The 19,228-nt window shown below is 46.1% G+C and overlaps 1 protein-coding gene across 1 annotated transcript in view; it reads left to right on the forward strand.

The window, feature by feature from the left end:
* The window catches only part of GAK (cyclin G associated kinase), an 832,466-nt gene that overhangs the window by 350,928 nt on the left and 462,310 nt on the right, over positions 1-19,228 (forward strand). The window contains 1 exon segment of the mRNA XM_029601806.1: positions 394-527. Coding sequence (XP_029457666.1) covers positions 394-527 — 134 coding nt within the window.

Consider the following 19,228-nt stretch of genomic DNA (forward strand, 5'->3'; position numbering starts at 1 on the left):
ACATATGCATCTTGATTCTGACTACTAGGTGTTACCATTGGGTAGCTCCAGCAAGCCCAGTTCTGCAGAAGCAGGACTTGAAAGTCCAAACCTTATCTGCCATATGGCAGTTTACAGAACTGCTAGGTAGCCATCGGGCTGTCCTATGCTCTCAGTCAATGCAAAACTCCTAAACATTAGGAGAGAAATGCAACATCTCATTATGAAATAAGGATCTCACCATAAGTTAAAAATGATTTACAAATTGAGAAATAGTAAATGTCATAAGTATGTCTGTCAGTCTTTTGGGCACCAGCCTTTTTATAAAATGAATGTGCTTTATTTTGTTTTAAACTATGCAACTTACAGTTAATTATAAGCACTGTCTTTTTTTTTTTTTTTTTACTCTTAAAGGATGGAAGAGCTGCATCTGCAGTGGTAGTGTGCTCCTTTTTGTGTTTCTGTCATCTCTTTACTACTGCTGAGGCTGCAGTTTACATGTTTAGCATGAAGCGTTGTCCACCAGGCATTTGGCCATCTCATAAAAGGTAGAATTTTGCTGTTTTACAATACATCACTGAGCTATATCTATTTAGCATAGGAGAAAGCAGATAAAGATCTAAGTGATTTAACTGTTAGGAAGTAGGACTCGTATAGCAGTATGAAAACAGATGCTATCCTGCTCATGAGGTTTTGTCATGTGACTTATCTGTAAAAGTTAATCAGTTTGGTAGATTGTTAGCCCAAAAGTATGTTTCATAAAAAGAGCATTAAATGTGAAGTTTGTAGAAGCTGCATAGTAAGTATATGTCGATTCTATCATTTGAGAAAGGGAAGAATTAGCATAGATGAAGAGATGCACAGTGTAAAGCTCAACGAATGCTTATTTGAATTACATATGAAACTTGTAGAGTGAGATTATTTGTATTGTTTTAATATTTGTATGAAAGTAATTCCCTGAGGAGCAATATTTTCTATGAAGGCAAGCAGCTTCACCAGTCACCAAGTAGATCAAGTAACCACACACACCACCAAGTGGAACAAACTTTACAGATCTTTCTCATGCAGAATAATCTTTACTCTTCATGTATAGGAATTTCTGCTGTGATCCGGCTCTTGTTTCCTTTCTTACCTTTGTCCACTTAGTTTTCAGCATGCCCCACAGTTTATTCAGTGACAGCCAAGAATTTTATTATATTTTTTCCTCATAGTTCCCTAGTTAACATTCAGCTCTTCATTAAGGGTTGTTATTGTAACCCCATTCCTGGGTGCAAATTGCCCACCGATGGGGCAGTACGAGTTTTTAAGTCTCTTCAGGGCTGGAACCACTCACCGGTTAATTCTCTTACTGTCCCTTTTTCCCCCAGGGTTGGATCCTTTGTAGGTGGGGGGGAAAGTTTTACTTTCAGGGTCCAGTGTGACAGGGGTGACTCTTATTTGTGTGCCCTGGGAGAGATGCACTTTTTCCCACACTGTTGATGCTGTAGGTTCTAGAAAGAATACACAGGAGACTTTGGATTGAGTGTACAAAATGAAAGCTTTTTCCTGTCGATAGCAGAGCTGAATTAGCCATGCTGTCATGGGATCTGTCAATCAGGTCCGGGAGGCGGAGCTTTACAAAGAGATTTAGATTTTAGCTATCTGCCGCTGCACGTGTTTCCCGCGCAGGAAAGTAACAGATTCTCCTCAGTCTGTTTTTTCCGCGAGTAGGATCGCACGCGGGGCTGACTTCTCTTCAGCATTTCTTATTTTTATTGAAATGTCAAAGCCGGGGTTTAAACCCTGTACCTGTGGCAAGGTAATGTCGGGCACGGATGGCCATGACCGATGTTACAGATGCCTGGGACCAGAGCATAATTTACAAAATTGTGATTTTTGTGCTTGAATGTCCCCAAGAGCCCAAAAACAACGGGCCTACAAAATGTTTGAACTTTTCACGTCTTCCGAGCCATCGGAGGCTCATTCTTCACTGGGTCCCTCGTTGACGGCGGCTCAGTTTTTACTGATTTTCTGTGCACTTTCCCGGTGCCCGAAGAAATTAGCGACTATCTTTGGCTAGGCGCTAATTTCTTAAAGTAAAATGTGCGGCTTGTATCGGCCCGACTGAGAAAAAATCACAAGGCTCCTTGCTCCGCGATGCTTACAGCAGCGTGGAAAAACGAAGACTGAAGAGAGACCCCTGTGGCAGAGAATATCATGGCATCCTGCTGTCCTGGGATACACCTATTACAAGGTAAGCAATTTTGCTTTACCTCTGATTCAACCCAACGACTGGATGTGTTCCATCGATCTGAAGGATGCGTACACACATATTCCAATCCACCCATCCTCTTGGCGTTACCTATGCTTTCGCTACGGCCATCAACGCTACCAGTACAAGGTTCTTCCCTTTGGACTATCGGCTGCACCCAGGGTTTTCACCAAATGCATGGTTGTGGTGGTGGCTCATCTCAGCCAACAGGGTATGACCATCTTTCCATATCTGGACGTTTGGCTAATAGCCTGACCCCAGAGATCTTACTTGATCACCTCCGACAGGTAATACAGTGCTTACAGGAATTGGGACTAGTGATCAGTTTTCAGAAATCACATCTCCAACCAACACAATGACTACATTTCATAGGAGCACGCCTGGACACTGTTCGCAATCGGGCATATCTCCCAACAGAATAATACAAATACGTCAACTTCTCTACTCGAACAACACTCAAAGGCCGTCGGCGAGACAAATTTTGGTAGTCCTCAGCCACTTGGCGGCGGCTATTTTCATGGTTCCCAACACCAGGCTACACATGAGACGCCTGCAATGGGGACTAAAACGTCAATGGTAACAACACTCACAACCGTTGACACAGAAGTTATTCATGATCTCCAAGATGAAACAGGACAAAACATGGTGGCTCCTACAATCCACCCTGTCCAGTCGTCCTCCTCACAACGCAGTCTTAACCACAGATGTATCTCACAAGGGATGGGGAGCACATCTCGAGATTTACGAAACCCAAGGGTTATGGACAATCTACTAGCAGTCCCTGCAGATAAATCTATTAGAGCTCAGAGCAATTTGAAATGCGCTACAAGTGTTTCAAGATCACTTAAAGGGCCGCAGAGTCATGATCTACACAGACAATCAAGTGGCAATGTTTTATATCAACAAGCAAGGAGGGTCCGGTTCATGGCCCCTTTGTAAGGAGACCCTGACAATCTTCAAACATGCTCACCAACATTGCATACATCTGCAAGCAACTTACCTACCAGGAGTAGCAAATACAAGAGCGGACAGGCTAAGCCGCATCTTTCATCCTCATGAATGGACACTCAATTCGGAGGTAGCCCAAGACATTTTCATGCAATGGGGGACACCTGCGATGGATCTCTTTGCAACAGAGATCAATGCTCAGGTTCCCAAATTCTGCTCGATAAGACCAAGTCAGTTCAGGATCGCCCAAGATGCCTTCCTCATTCCGTGGGCGACAGGCCTCCTGTATGCCTTTCCTCCCATACCACTCATAACAAGGACACTTCAGAAGTGCATAGCAGACAAGGCTCAACTGATACTCATAGCTCCAGCCTGGCCAAGGCAACCGTGGTACAGTTTCATTCTCAGACTGTCCATCACGGACCCCATTCAATTACTGAATCGCCCAGATCTTCTCTTCCAAGATCAAGGTACGCTTCCACACCCGCTACACTCATATCTCCATTTAACAGCATGGAGATTGAGAGGCTCCTTTTAATAGAACAGGGAGTTTCCTCTTCGGCACAATCCATTTTGTTAGAATCCAGGAAACTCTCGAGGAAAAACTATAGTTATAAATGGAAACGCTACTCTACCTGGTGCACTTCTAACAGTGTACCACCTTTAGACTGTTAACCTGAGTTACTCATGGATTATCTACATACACTGTACACAGCTGGTCTGGCAATCTCATCCATCAGGGACCATCTCAGTGCCATAGCGGCATATCACAGACCACTTAACAATATTCCGATTTCCAATCACCCCTTACTATCTCGTTTCATCAAGGGGTTAACTCACCTTCACCCTCCGATCTCCAAGCCTCCAGTTCCATAGAACCTCAACATAGTTCTTGAACAGCTCATGTTTTTCCCGTTTGAACCCATCGACTCGGCGCACATTAAATACCTCACATGGAAGGTGGTACTCCTCGTGGCAGTAACATCAGCATGACGAGTCAGTGAATTACAGGCCTTGGTCCATTCTCCGTATTTACAGTTTCATCACCAAAAGGTGGTTCTCCAAACTCACCCATCCTTCCTACCAAAAGTGGTGTCTCAATTCCATCTCAATCAGACCATAGAACTACCTATCTTTTTCCCTAAACCTCATGCAAATGGCAGGGAAAAATTACTGCATACACTAGACTGAAAAAGAGCTTTAGCATACTACAAAGAAAGAACAAACTCGGACTCCCGTGTTTCTCAACTCTGTCTCTTTCAACCCGAAAGCACCTGGACTACCGGTGGCTAAACGCACCATCTCCAGCTGGATAGCACATTGCATCAAGTTCTGCTACGACAAACAGAACCTACAGCTACATTCTGTCCCCAAAGCTCATCAATTTAAAGCAATGGCGGCCTTCTTGGCACACCTTAAACATGTACAACCCATTGACATTTGTAAGGCAGCTACACGGTCATCGCTCCATACCTTCACATCGCACTACTGCCTTGATCAACAAGCAGCCACTGATGCAAAGATAGGGCACGCAATCTCTATCCTCTTGTACACGGTGAATGCCACACTGTTCATGATCACGTACAAACATATATATATATATACCATAAACAATGTGATCGGGTGCTTGGGACTTCCATGACAGCATGGCTAATTCAGCCCTGCTATTGACGGGAAAAAGCAAGTTTGCTTACTGTAAACTATGTTTCCGTAGATAGCAGGATGAATTAGCCATGCTGACCCACCTTCCTCCCTGGCAGTCACCGTCTTTACAACCTACAGCTTAATCCCGGACTGAGGAGAATCTGTTACTTTCCTGCGTGGGAACACACACTCAGCTGCAGAGAGCTAAAATCTAAATCTCTGCTTTGTAAAGCTCCGCCTCCTGGACCTGATTGACAGATCCCATGACAGTATGGCTAATTCATCCTGCTATCTACGGAAACACCATTTACGGTAAGCAAACCTCTTTTTCCTTGCGTGTAGCAGATGGACTCAAAACAAGTGGGTATAGCGTGCTCGTGCTAGCAGTTGGAGACGGATCTGACGTCAGCACGAGTACATATACCCCCACAGGAAGTGCAGCAACTCAGTAATTTCCGTCTCCAAAGCAGTTTGGAGCTTCCTAACGCGCGCTGAGCGTTCATCCAAATTCTACTCGACTAAATTCTTGAAGACTTCTACTTGAAGATCGAGCCCCGCACTCCTGCGGTGATACCCTATGGTCCCTCCCCTAGTTGAGTTTCCCGAGGTGATTTCCGTGGTCCCTCGGAGGTGAGAGCCTCGGTCCGGTGGCCGAATTGCGGCAGGGACCTAGCCCCGAGTGAGAAGGGCTCTGGCGCGGCGTAGAGGCGGCCTCGGTCCCGACCCGTGCGCGGTGAGGACTTAGCCCCCGAGTGAGAAGGGCTCGGGCGCGGCTTAGATGCAGCGGGTGCACTTCCTCGAGCGCGGCGGTGAAGGTACTTATCCTCTCCCCCCGCGGCCGGAGACCGCTCGGGTCACAACCGGGAAGCGCCGAAGATCAGGTAAGGCGTTCATCTTGGTTTGGTCTCCGGAGCATGCGGATTAGCGGGGTTGGCCTCCGTGGCGGCCCGCCATTTTGCCTGCCTGTTCACTTCCGTGTTACACGCACATAGTTACGCGCAAGCTGTTGCGCGCAAATTGTTACGCACGACGTTTGGTTAGGCGCAGGCCGTAGAGCGCACATAGTTACGCGCACGCTGTTACGCGCACGTTGCTATACGCACAAAGTTGGGCGCACGTTACTAGCGTTACTACGCGCATGCCGCTAGGATAGGCGCTCGCTGACAGGCGCAGATTCATAGGCGCACAGCTTTTGCGCATAGCGATACGATACGTAATGGAGCGTATTGAGAGCCCAGGCGTCCACGGAGTTGGTACCTCCAGAATCTGGCAATAGAGCTCTAGGCCTCTGCTCAGCATGCCATCTCAGAGCCACACAGAGCGAGGAAGCCGACTCCCTATGTGCCCAATGTGAGGAGGCCTTGGGAGTTCCACGGCAGGGACGATCCCAGACCTTAAGTGCCAGCTCCTCAGGAAACAACCCGGACCTCGCAGGCCGAAGTGAGCAGCCGGGGAATCCTAGGGACCTGGTGCCCCTGAGACCAGACCCTGCTTCCCTCTCCTGGGTGGACTTATTCAAGGGAATTCATGCCTTTGTCCAAATGCAGGCTGCTCCTCGACCGGCCCCATATGTACCTGATGACCTTGCCCTTGGACCTTCGAGGCCTAGACGCGGCCACTCGCCACACGGGATCCCCATTTATAGGGATTCAGATTGCTCTGAGGAAGAAGGTGAGCTTCCCGAGCACGGTGAACCTCCCTCGGAAACCGAGCCGTATCGAACCATGAGACGCTTCTTCGTTAAGGAGGATCTCTCGGACCTGATCTCTCAATGCCTGTCGGAGTTGGCTATCCCGGGCCAGGGCACCCCAGCGGAACCTAGAATGAGCCCCCTGCTAGAGGGCCTTTGTCAGACGACCCATCATTTTCCTCTCCTCCAAGCAGCACAGCAGTTGATCAATCTGGAGTGGAATGCGCCAGAGGCCTCATTCAAAGGGGGGCGGGCCTTATCAGGCATGTACCCCCTGGACCCAGCAATTAAGGAGCTGCTGGCGTGCCCCAAGGTAGATGCCATAGTCTGCGCAATGGTGAAGCGCACGGCCATTCCAGTTGAGGGAGGGGCGGCCCTCAAGGATGCGCACGACCGGCGCCTGGACGCCATCCTGAGGCAAGCTTTTGAGGTGGCAGCTATGTCCCTACGAATCGTGACCTGGTGCACCGTAGTGACGTGTTCCTGTTTGTCACAAGCCAGGAACAACACCCCGGGGTAAGAAATGGAATCAGCTCATTCCTCACTGATGCTGCCTCCGACTTAGTTCGTACGGCAGCCAAGGGAGTGTCCTCATCAGTGGCAGCCAGGAGGCAGCTCTGGCTACGGAATTGGTCGGCTGACTCCTCTTCTAAGGCACGCCTTACCAGAATGCCTTTTAAGGGGTCTCTTCTGTTCGGCAGCGACCTTGAGAACTGGGCTACCAAGTGGGGTGCCTCTCCATTGCCCCTTCTGCAAGAGGACAGGCCAAGAAGGACCCAGCGCCCTCTGCCTAGGCCATCCAGAGGTGGAGGCTTGCAACGCTTCAACCCCTACAGGACTCGCTATCAGGCACCTCGTTTTCAGACCAGGAACCAGTCCTTTCGGACCAGAACCAACAAGAAGAGAACCGGCTCGGGTTCCAGTCCCGGCCGCATCCCACAATGACAATCAGCCGACCCATCCGGGGGTAGCAGCCATAGGGGGCAGGCTGACCCTCTTCTACCGCAGGTGGGTCGAGATTACTTCGGATCAGTGAGTCCTCGCCATCATCCGAGAAGGGTATTACCTGGACTTTCTTCGGCTCCCGCCGGAAAAGTTTGTGGAATCTCCTTGTTCACCCCTCAAGAGGACGGCACTAGAGGTTACCTTGCGGAGACTCCTGTCCCTAAAAGCCATAATCCCAGTGCCTGCAGGGGAGATCAGTTCTGGGCATTATTCTATTTATTTCATAGTGCCCAAGAAGGAGGGCACTTTCAGGCCCGTCCTGGACCTCAAGTCAGTCAACCGACATCTACGGGTCCCCAGTTTTCGCATGGAAACTTTGCGGTCTGTCAAAAATGCAGTACAGCCAGGGGAGTTCCTCACATCCCTAGATCTGTCAGAAGCCTATCTACATATCCCAATCCATCGGGATCACCAGCGTTATTTACGCTTCAAAGTCCTGAACCAACACTTCCAGTTCAGAGCGTTACCCTTTGGGTTAGCCACCGCGCCGCGGACCTTCACCAAGGTCGTAGTAGTAGTGGCGGCGTCCCTCAGGAAGGAAGGAATCCTCGTCCATCCCTACCTGGACGATTGGCTGATCAGGGCAAAGTCACCGGAGGAGAGCCACCAGGCAACCAACAGAGTTATAGCTCTTCTGGAAAGCCTAGGATGGGTAGTAAACATGAACAAGAGTTCTCTACAGCCTTCTCAGTTGCTGGAATACCTAGGAGTCCGATTCGACACCCAGGAAGACAGGGTCAGTCTGCCCGCCAATGGGAGAGCAAAGCTCCGGAATCGTCTGCAGGCCCTGCTGAGTGCCACCCGGCCCACAGCGTGGGATTACCTGCAGGTCCTCGGCCTTATGGCATCCACTCTGGAGATGATACCATGGGCGCGGACTCATATGAGACCATTACAACGCGCCCTCCTATCTCGGTGGAGCCCACGATCACATAACTACACCGTACACCTACCTCTACCAGCCAGACTGCGGGCTCAGATACGGTGGTGGTTGCAGCCCGGCCACATGAGCCGGGGGTCGAGAATGTCCTCCCCAACCTGGACCCTGCTCACTACAGATGCCAGCCTGAACGGATGGGGAGCACACTGCGAGGAACTCACCGCCCAAGGGCGGTGGAACAGAGAAGAGTCGGGGTGGAACATCAACCGACTAGAGGCACGGGTAGTCGGGTTAGCATGCCTGCAGTTTGCCCACAGACTCCGAAACAGAGCGGTCAGAGTGATGTCGGACAACGCCACCACAGTGGCATACATCAACCGACAAGGCGGAACCAGAAGCCGTCAGGTATCCCTAGAAATAGCCCCCCTGATGTCTTGGGCGGAAGCAAATCTCCAGGACATCTCCGCCGTCCACATTGCCGGGAAGGACAACACCATGGCGGACTTCCTCAGCAGAGAAAGTCTAAACCCGGGGGAATGGCAGCTGTCGCTCACAGCTTTTCAGATGATTGTGGATCAGTGGGGGACCCCGGGCACGGACCTACTAGCGGACAGGTCCAACGCTCAAGTTCCCAGATATTTCAGCCGCAGGCGGGATCCTCTCTCCCAGGGGATCAATGCCCTGGTACAGCCATGGCCTCAGGTGATCCTGCTATATGCCTTTACTCCATGGCCCCTGCTGGGCGCCATTATACACAAGATTCAGCGGCACAGAGGCCTAGTTCTTCTAGTGGCCCAGGACTGGCCAAGAAGACCCTTGTACGCAGACATGAGAAGACTACTGGCAGGGAATCCATTACCCCTGCCTCCACACAGGTACCTGCTGCAGCAAGGTCCCATCCTCCGTGAGGATCCAGCTCAATTCTCTCTTATGGTCTGGCCATTGAGAGGGCTAGACTGAAGAAAAGAGGATACTCGGGGCCGGTAATAGATACACTCCTCCGAGCACGCAAGTTCTCCACATCACTAACTTATATCAGGATCTGGAGAGTATTTGAAGCTTGGTGCGACACTCAACAGCACCAATCCACATGCTGCTAAGATCCCTATCATTTTGGGATTTCCTGCAAGAGGGACTTCAGAAGGGTCTGTCCCTCAATTCCATCAAGGTTCAGGTGGAAGCGCTATCCCTGCTACTGTCCCAAGAGTGAAGGCCGCAGCATTGCCACACCACCCAGACGTTCACGTTTCCTGAAAGGAGTCAAACACATTCGCCCGCCACTGAAGTGGCCAGTGCCCCCTGTGGAACCTCAACCTCGTTTTGGAATTTTTTAGCGGGACCCGCCTTCAGACCCCTTCGAGGCCTGTCCCTCCGTTTTGTGAACCTTGAAGATGGTGTTCTGATGGCCAGATGCTCAGCACGCCGCATCTCAGAGCTACAAGCACTGTCCTGCCGTGATCCGTTCCTCAGGATCACTCCAGAGGCTATCCATTTTTGCACGGTTCCTTCCTTATTACCCAAGGTAGTCCTCACACTTCCACCTAAACCAAACATTTCCTTGCCAACCACGGAGGTTTGAAGAAATCGGAAGAGGGTCGAATACTGCGCCATCTGACATCGGCAGGCTGTAACAGATACTGGAAGTGTCAAAAGTGCTACGAAAGACGACCACCTGTTCGTCCTCATAGCGGGAAGAAGGCAGCAAGGGGAAGCTGGCCTCACGGTCAACCATCGCCTGCTGGATCAAAGAAGTTATCAAGGCAGCCTACGTAGAAGCGGGAAAACCACCACCTCTACGGGTCAAGGCTCACTCTACCAGAGCGCAGGATGTTGTCGCTGGCAGAGATATGTAAAGCGGCGATGTGGTCCTCCCTCCATACCTTCTCCAGATTCTACCGTCTGGACGTCCAGGCCAGGGAGGACACGGCATTTGCTAGGGCAGTCCTGAACGGACTTTGGTGCAGCCTCCCGCCCAGTCCGGGAGAGCTTTGTGTACATCCCACTTGTTTTGAGTCCATCTGCTACACGCAAGGAAATGTGGAGATTACTTACCTGATAATCTCCACATTTCCACTAATTCCTTAGTGTATGCAGATGGACTCAGCATCCCGCCCGGCTGCCGGTATACATGAGGATTCACCGATTCACGGTAAGCCATGCTTTCTTATATAGGGCATCCACCCTGCCGGGTGTCGACGCCTTCCGGTTGAGAACACTGGCTGTCTCCAGCCACTATCAATTGGTCAGGGTAATCCTGTTCATTTAATCGATCGGGCAGTCACACATATATCCATAAAGCTTTTGCAAGGAAGATTACTGAGTTGCTGCATTTCCTGTGGGGTATATGTACCTGTGCTGACGTCAGATCCGTCTCCAACTGCTAGCACGAGCACGCTATACCCACTTGTTTTGAGTCCATCTGCATACACTAAGGAAAACGAGATCAGTTAAGTAATCTCCACATTATTGATGTGTAATCAGATGAAATAATGGCACAGTTCAACTTAATTCCTTTGATTTCCACAAGTGGCTGTTGCAGTTCTTTCTATGTTCTCTGTCTGTGCAAGGGTGTCTTTGTCTTGCTCCAGGAGCAAGGAAAACTCATCATCCATGGCTTGAATTAATGATGCTCCCAAGTGGGTAGGGATATCCTTATTGGGACAGAAAACCCTCTTCCAGCTGGCCAAAAATCTACTATGCAGTCTCTGCACAGTATTCCCAATTATCTCTTTCCAAGCGTGAATAATCCAAATGGGGATCCTCAGATGTAACTCAATTTTAGTTTTACGCACAGTTCTCCTCAGTACTTCTTGATCTCACTTAAAATATTCAAAACCCACATTGGAAAGGGATCTCCTGGAACATGCAGCTCTCGATGTTCCTTCTCGTGATTTTATAAATCTCTATCATATCCCCTCTGTCATCCCTTCTTCAAACTGAAGAGCTCTTTCTTTGAGAGCTATTTCATACCATTTATCATTTTTGTTGCCCTTCTCTGTTCCTTTTCTGTTCTTCTATTATTTTTTTTAGATGAGTTGACCACAGCATGCATATTTCTCAAGGTGTGGTTGCACTATTTATTTATTTATTTATTTGTTTAGCATTTTTATATACCGAAATTCATGTAGCAGAGTTACAAATCAATTCGGTTTACATTTTAACATTAACATGCATGTAAGAATGCTATTACATAGAACAAGGAGTATATAACTTGGAACAAATAAACTGGGAAACTGTTATCACCATATAACATGAACAATAAAACGAGTGATATTTTGTGTAACAGGCTAGACATAATGGCCTAGAATCATCTAAACAAAATCAGATAGTGATCGGAACTAGACAATCTGCAAGAAGATAAGCTGCTAATGCTAATTGGAAAGACGATATTGGTGTATTCTGAAGATGACATAATAGCTAATGAAGGAAGTGAGTGGTGGTAGGTTATTGGCATAAATTGAACGCTTGCTCGAACAGCCAAGTTTTGAGTCTCTTTTGAAGGTGATCGGGCATTGTTCCATTGATCCATACCAGAGGTATTATGATATTCTTTCTGAATAATTCTTAATATATTTGCTTTTTTGATGGTTACTGTGCATTGAGCTGAGATTTTCAATAAATTGTCCAAAGTATATGACCCATGTATTGACAAGATCCTTTTCTTGAATTGTATATCCTAATGTGGAACCGATCATTTAGTTAGGTTCTGTTTCCCTATGTATAATTACATAGCATTTGCCTATGTTGAATTTCATTTGCCTAGTTCTCCAGTCAGTCAATAAATCATACATTTCTCTTTTGCCTTTCCATTTACTATGCTCAAAGCCAATTACAACAGGTATGCTAATAAATGAATAAAATTATAATAAATTAAACAATGTTATTTCTTAGCATTCAAACATGTGGATCTAGAACCTCTACCAGCAGATGGAGATGAAGCAAAGCTGACATCTCCATCAACCTTGCTACAAAGATGCACCTCTGCACCATACCTACAATCTGGAACAAACGCAGATTGCACTCACAACCTGCATATCATCATGTTGCACGACAACAAAGGCTAATACCAATAATGATTTCGCCAATCACTCAACTCTTAGGTCTCTCTCTGTTTACTCTAACTCTATTCAACGCTCAGTCGCTCTCCAAAAAAACGCACATCCTCAATGATTATCTTATAGAAGTCAACCCTGACATCTGTGCAATCACAGAAACCTGGTTAAAAAATAGACATTGTACTAACAAACTAGCTTCCCACGCAATCTTATGACCTCTTCTCAGTCCCCAGACCCAAAAAAAGAGGTGGAGGGCTCCTCCTGGCAGCAAAAAAAAGCACTAGGCATAACTTTACAACAACATCAAACACCTTCAACCAAACTAGAATTCTCCCTCTTTAAAATCGGAACAGCTTCAATTAGCCCTCATCTACGCCCCACCAGGAACTTAGATTTAGACCCCTCTCCTTTGATTGAGCTATATAGCCAAACCACATTAAAAGCCGATAAACCCGCAATAATCCTAGGAGACTTTAAACCTACATGTGGACGCCTCTCCACAATCCATCAACGGCCGCAGCAGTTCTCTCCTCACTCAGTCACCTGGGTTTCACGCAAATTGTCAACAGCCCCACCCACAAGCAGGCCAACACATTGGACCTCATTTTCAATTAACGATAGCTTTACTATCCACTCCAACCTCACCTGCTCTCCTGTTCCTTGGTCAGACCACTGGGTCATCTACTCAACCCTTGAGATCAAAAATCAACCACCTCAAGTCCCCACCAAATCTACTATCCACTTCAGGAAACCATGTTCACTAGACCTACTCAGCGAAAAGTTATCCAAAGCACTAAACCAACTAGACCTCACAGATGCAACCACAGCAACCTCTTCATGGATAATCTCACCAATAAAATTGCAGAACAAATCTGCCCAACATCAACCAAAACCATACAAACCCGCACTAGACAACGGAAAACCTTGGTTTACCCCTGAACTCAAATCCCTCAAACAAACGCTAAGAAACAAAGAACAAAGCTGGAGAAAAAACCCGACCACTGCATCACATACCATCTACAAATCCCTTCTAAACACATACAGGAACGCCATCCTTAGAACCAAGAAAGATTTCTACGCAAAAAAAATCCACAACTTCATTTTTGACTCAAAGGCACTTTTCTCCTATGTCTCTTCACTTACCAAACCTTCTCCTCCCACCATTCCCGACCACCAAGCACTCAACAAAGCCAACGAACTCGCCGATTATTTCAAGGCTAAAATCTCCAACCTTACCTATTCTCTCTCAACCAACAACCTTCCCACAATTCACCATCTCATAACCCTGCCTCATCAAAACTCTTGTCTCGAGTCATTTGAGCCCACCTCTTTGCTAGAGATAGAAAATACCCTCAAGAAACTCAAACCATGCTCCCACCCATCAGACCTATTACCGACAAACTTGCTCACCGCCATCCCGAACACCATCTCAAAACCTATTTCTGAAATTAACACATCTCTATCTCAAGGCTTAGTACCCAACCAGTTAAAATTAGCAATCCTCAAACTGCTGCTAAAAAAAAACCCAAACGCTTCTCCATCAGATCCAGCCAACTTCCGGCCAATCGCAAACTTACCTCTCATTGCCAAATTGATGGAAAAAGTTGTCAACAAGCAACTTTCAGAATACCTGGAAGACCATAACATTCTGTCTCTGGCTCAGTATGGCTTTCGCAAATCCTTAAACACTGATTCTCTCCTACTATCACTCACAGACACCATCCTCGTAAACATGGAGAAAAAACAATCCTACCTGCTCGTTCTTTTAGATTTGTCTGCAGCTTTTGACACGGTAAAACACACAATACTTATAGAACAACTAGCCAACATTGGCATCAAAGGCTCAGCTCTCAGTTGGTTTCAATCCTTCTTTCTACAAAGTCAGGATAAACAACAAGGAATTTCATCCCATACTCACAGACCAAGGTGTCCCTCAAGGATCTTCACTTTCACCCACCCTCTTCAATATCTACCTCCTCCCCCTCTGCCACCTACTTGCAAACCTCAAGCTTACCCATTATCTCTATGCGGATGACATACAAATCCTTATCCCGATTACAGATTCCCTTCAAAAAACGATCTCATATTGGAATGACTGCCTTCAGCCAATTAAAGACCTACTCTCTAGCCTTAACTTAGTTTTGAACGCCAATAAAACGGAAATGCTCAGTATCTCCCATGACTCCATCACCATCTCATCAAGCTCTTCTCAACCAACAAGCTCAAACACCACTTTCTCACCTGACGTCAGGAATCTAGGAGCCTGGACTGCTTTTACAAATTGCAAGTCCTCAGAAAGCTAAAACCCCTCCTTCACTTCAATGACTTCCGGCTAGTACTTCAATCCATCATACTATCTAAGATCGATTATTGCAACTCTCTTCTACTCGGACTCCCCTCTAAATCTATCAAACCCTTACAAATGGTTCAGAACACCGCCGCCAGAATCCTCACAAACCCCAACAAAAGAGAACATATCACTCCAATCCTCCATAACCTTCACTGGCTTCCTATCAAACACAGGATCCTCTTTAAAGTTCTTACAATCATCCACAAAGTGACACACAACCTCGCCCCCATCATGTTAAGCACACAACTTCAACCTCATACATCCTCCAGACCCATAAGAAGCGCATACAAAGGCACACTGTATGCCCCGCCTGCAAAAACATCACTAAGGAAACGAGCACTATCCTCAGCAGGCCCCCACCAATGGAACGCGCTCCCTCCAGATCTACGACTGGAACAAAGTCATCAGGATTTCAAAAAAAAGCTAAAAACCTGGCTTTTCCGCCAAGCCTTCCCAGACACTTAATACCGCCCAGATGTCTTGATAAACTCAATCATGAACTTCCTCATTGAGTTATCTTATTCGGTCTCTCTCGATCGTTCGCTGCTATTGGTCAGTCTTCCACTTAATTCATCTATTTATTCTCTTTCAGGTCACAAGACTACGTTACATCACTATGCTCATCCTCTGCCTTAGGGCCCCCCCCTTTCAAAAGGGTCTCTCCCCGCCCTCTTTCTACGCAATACACCTCCCCTCCTTTTATAACTTGAATACTACTTTAGGCATTTCCCGGGTCTAATGCCTATAACAAATTTCAGCACAGAGCGATTTATGCAAGCTCGTGTACCCGCACTCCATATAGTCCATAATCTGTCACATTGTCTTTTCCCATGCTCCCCTTTTTAAGCTACTTTGCTCAATTGTTTTTTGTAATCTGTACCATTATCCTGAGTTCATATGCTCTTTGCAATTTTTACTATTACACAGAGTTCAAATATTGTTTTTTGTAATCTGTACCATTATCCTGAGTTCATATGCTCTTTGCAATCTTTACTATTACACAGAGCTCAAATGTTCCCTATAACTATGCTATGTTCAATTTTGTATTTTGTTATATTGTTCAATGTAAAGCCCCCCTTCCTTCCTTGGGCTTACTGAGTCAAAATGTTCTCTGTAACTGTACCATTATACTGAGTTCGAATGTTCCCTGTAACTATACTACGTTCAATTTGTACTTTGTTCTATGTAAAGCCCCTCCCCCCCTTTTTTGGGCGTTTCACTGTTTTATGTAAACCGGAGTGATTTGTATTTCATACAAGAACCTCGGTAAATAAAAATTAAAAATAAATAAATAAAAAATAAATCATGGTATATATACCCCTGCACTGACAGCCTGCCAGTATTCTCCATCTCCAACAGATGGACGTGCATCTCCCTACTAGGGATTGCTTAAAATTTTTAAAAGAGAAAAGGAAATTTATTTGCCCGCTCTCCTGTGGGTGTGATACCTTATGGGTTCCTCTCTGTCGAGAATTCCTGAGGTGATATCTTTGGATCCCTCCCTCAGAGGAGAGTCTTGGTCTGGTAGCTGGTTTTCAGCTGGCACGGACTTAGCTGTAAAAAAAAAACCAAAACAAAAAAAACAGCTGATAGAGAAGCGGGTGCAGGAAGCCGAGCACGGTGGTGAAGGTATATGCCCTCTCCCCCCGCAGCCGGAGACTGACTCTGTACTTGGCCAAGACAGGCTGAGCTGGAGGGGAGGGGAGTTTTGTGGAGATTCCTCCTCCCTCCAGTCTCCATGCTCAGCACACCGATCCAACATTTGTTCCTGCCTCTGAGGGAGCTTAGGGAATCATGGGCAGCCTGGCAGGTTGAGCAGCCTTTTGGCTAGGCCCTTCTTTCAGGCTTTTCTTTGCTGTGTGGTAGGCTGCAGCGGGGTTTCGCGCATATTTTCCTGTGCATTAGGCTGCCCTCTTCAGTTCCATCAGTTGCTGTCCTGTTGGTGAAGTAGGAGGTGAAAGTCTCCGTGATGTTCATCCCCGGGAGTGTGGGTGGGAGAGTAGAGGGGGCTGAGCTGGGATTAATTACTTTCTTTATGGAGGCATATAATTCTCAGGGGTTGTTCAGTGTGTGGATCTAAGAGTGAAGTAGATGAGGAAGTGGTTGCTCCAGGGAATTTGTTATGGCTACATTCATTTCATTTATGTGTAAGCCAGAGGGATTAGCAAATACCATGTCAAGGCAGTTGTCTTTCTTATGGGTGGAGGAGGAGATGATTTGCTTCCAACCACAAGAGGGAAGGGTATCAAACAGGATATCGGTGAGAAATACTAGTGATGAGGGTGAAGGTTAAAGTCGCCGAGAATTACAGTTGTAGAGGGATTAAAGTTGAGATTAAGTTTTGCCTCACATAGGGGGAACATATTCTTGGCAAGTAGCCCAGGAGGAAAGTAGGTTAAGCAAAGATTGTGTTGGGATTTCATACATAATATCTCATAAGGAGCAGGGGTAGAAACATCTAGCACAGTAAATTTCAGGAGGAATTTGAAGAACACAGCCAAGCCTATCCTTTCTCTCTGCTCTTGCCCTGCCCCTCTCTCACCCTCTTCTTGCCTTCTCCCCCTTCCCCCCCCCCCCCCCCTGTTTTTTGTATTTTCTGCCTGCTTCAGTTTTTTGTAAACCGGCATGATATGTCCTATGAATGTCGGTATATTAAAAGTTCCATAAATAAATAAATAAGCCTCCTCCTCTTCGTCCTAGTCTTGGTTTATGAAAGTATGAGATGTTAGGTGGGCAAAAGTGGTTGAGGATTGGAATATCATAGTCTTTCAACCAGGTTTCAGTAACACATAAACAGTCATAAGTTCTGGAGGCAATGAGGTCATAGATGACTGCGGGGTTTGTTTGTTTTTGTAATGGGTTGTACATTAATGAGAACAAAGAAAAGGGCATGTTGTTTAGTTCAACGTTAGTGAAAGTTTTAGGTTGCAGGTTATGGAACTGCCGTCTCGTAGCTCCTCCACTATAGCGTCCCTGGCCTGTGATTACAGGCATAGGGAAATGAGGTAGAGTAGATGGTATATTATACTCAGTTTTCTATGATCTTGATTGTAAAAATGTACCTAAAAAGATTAAGGCTCATTCAACTCAAGAAGGGCCGAAAGATTAGCAGTAAGTCCAGTGGAGATTTGTAAAGCAGGCACATGGACCTCTTTGGAGCCTTTTGCAAGGCACTACAGATTGGATCTTCTCTCTAGACAAGATACCATTTTTGGTTCTTCAGTCTTAAAAGCGGGATTGCCATCCACCCACTCTTAGATGGGCTTTGGTTTTTCTCATAGGTTTGGGACTAGTGGAGCAGAAGGAAGAGGAAGGAGAAATTGTCTTATCTGTCAATTTCCTTTACTTAACTTCTGCTACACCAGTCCAGATCCCCTCTCATTATATATATATATATATATATATATATATATATATATATATATATATATATATATATATATTCATATTTGCTGTGTTTTTGCAAAAAGAGATTGACTTTCCTTAAAAAATAAAATAAAATAAAATGTTAAAGTAAGCATAGCTGGGTTAGGCTGTGACCATGCAAGATAGGATTTGCAAAAACTTTTTAGTTTGACTTTTTTTTTTAACTGATACTTGTTTCATTGTTAGTTTTGGTTTTTTTTATCGTTTTTTGTAGCTTTGACTGTAGTAAATGGTCTGATTTAGTTCTAAATATGATATATAAGAAGGTGATGTCATTAAAAAAAAAAATAGAAGTCTGCCTCCATGTGTGCTGGATGAAAGGATAACCTATAGGTTCCGGACTGGTGTAGAAGGAAAGGAAATTAACATATAAGACATAATTTCTCCCTATAGTGCCTGAAAAGCAAAACATAAAATAAATAAATAATTGACTGGTTTGAGAACCTGGTCTAAGCACAGGTCATGCCAAATTTTGAGTTAGCAATGTAGGCCCAGCAAGCTGAGACAGTTTCTTCCTGACTACTGTACTAGGGAAATCCAACCCAAGGTTAGAGTCTAACCATATTGAAAGATTCTGCAAAACATGTTGACTGTGTTTCTCAAGAGGTAAAATGAATGTTATCCCTTATGTTGGAAAGCAAAGAAAGTGAAAAACATCTATTTCAGGCAACCTTTGATGCTTTTGTGACGGCATCAAGAGCTTCTGTAGTGGCTATGGATACTTACTCTTATGGCTGCATTCTTCATGAAAATATGTAGGAAAGGCTTACTAACTTGCCATGTAGCAGGTGCAGTCTCTTTGTAGATAGAATCAAGGTTGTGATGAGTATTGTAAAGGACTCTCATTCCATGCTTCAGTCCCTCTCCGCTGCCACATCTGTGCCAATTTCAACACATCAAAGAAACTGACTTTGATCCACTTGCAACAGCAATGTTAGTAATTACCATAAAAATTCATGCAAGGGCAGGCCCTGAAAGTGTATACTGGCTTAAAGTCTCC

The sequence above is a fragment of the Rhinatrema bivittatum genome, chromosome 1, assembly GCF_901001135.1.
Source record: "Rhinatrema bivittatum chromosome 1, aRhiBiv1.1, whole genome shotgun sequence".
In the NCBI taxonomy this organism is placed as follows: domain Eukaryota; kingdom Metazoa; phylum Chordata; class Amphibia; order Gymnophiona; family Rhinatrematidae; genus Rhinatrema; species Rhinatrema bivittatum.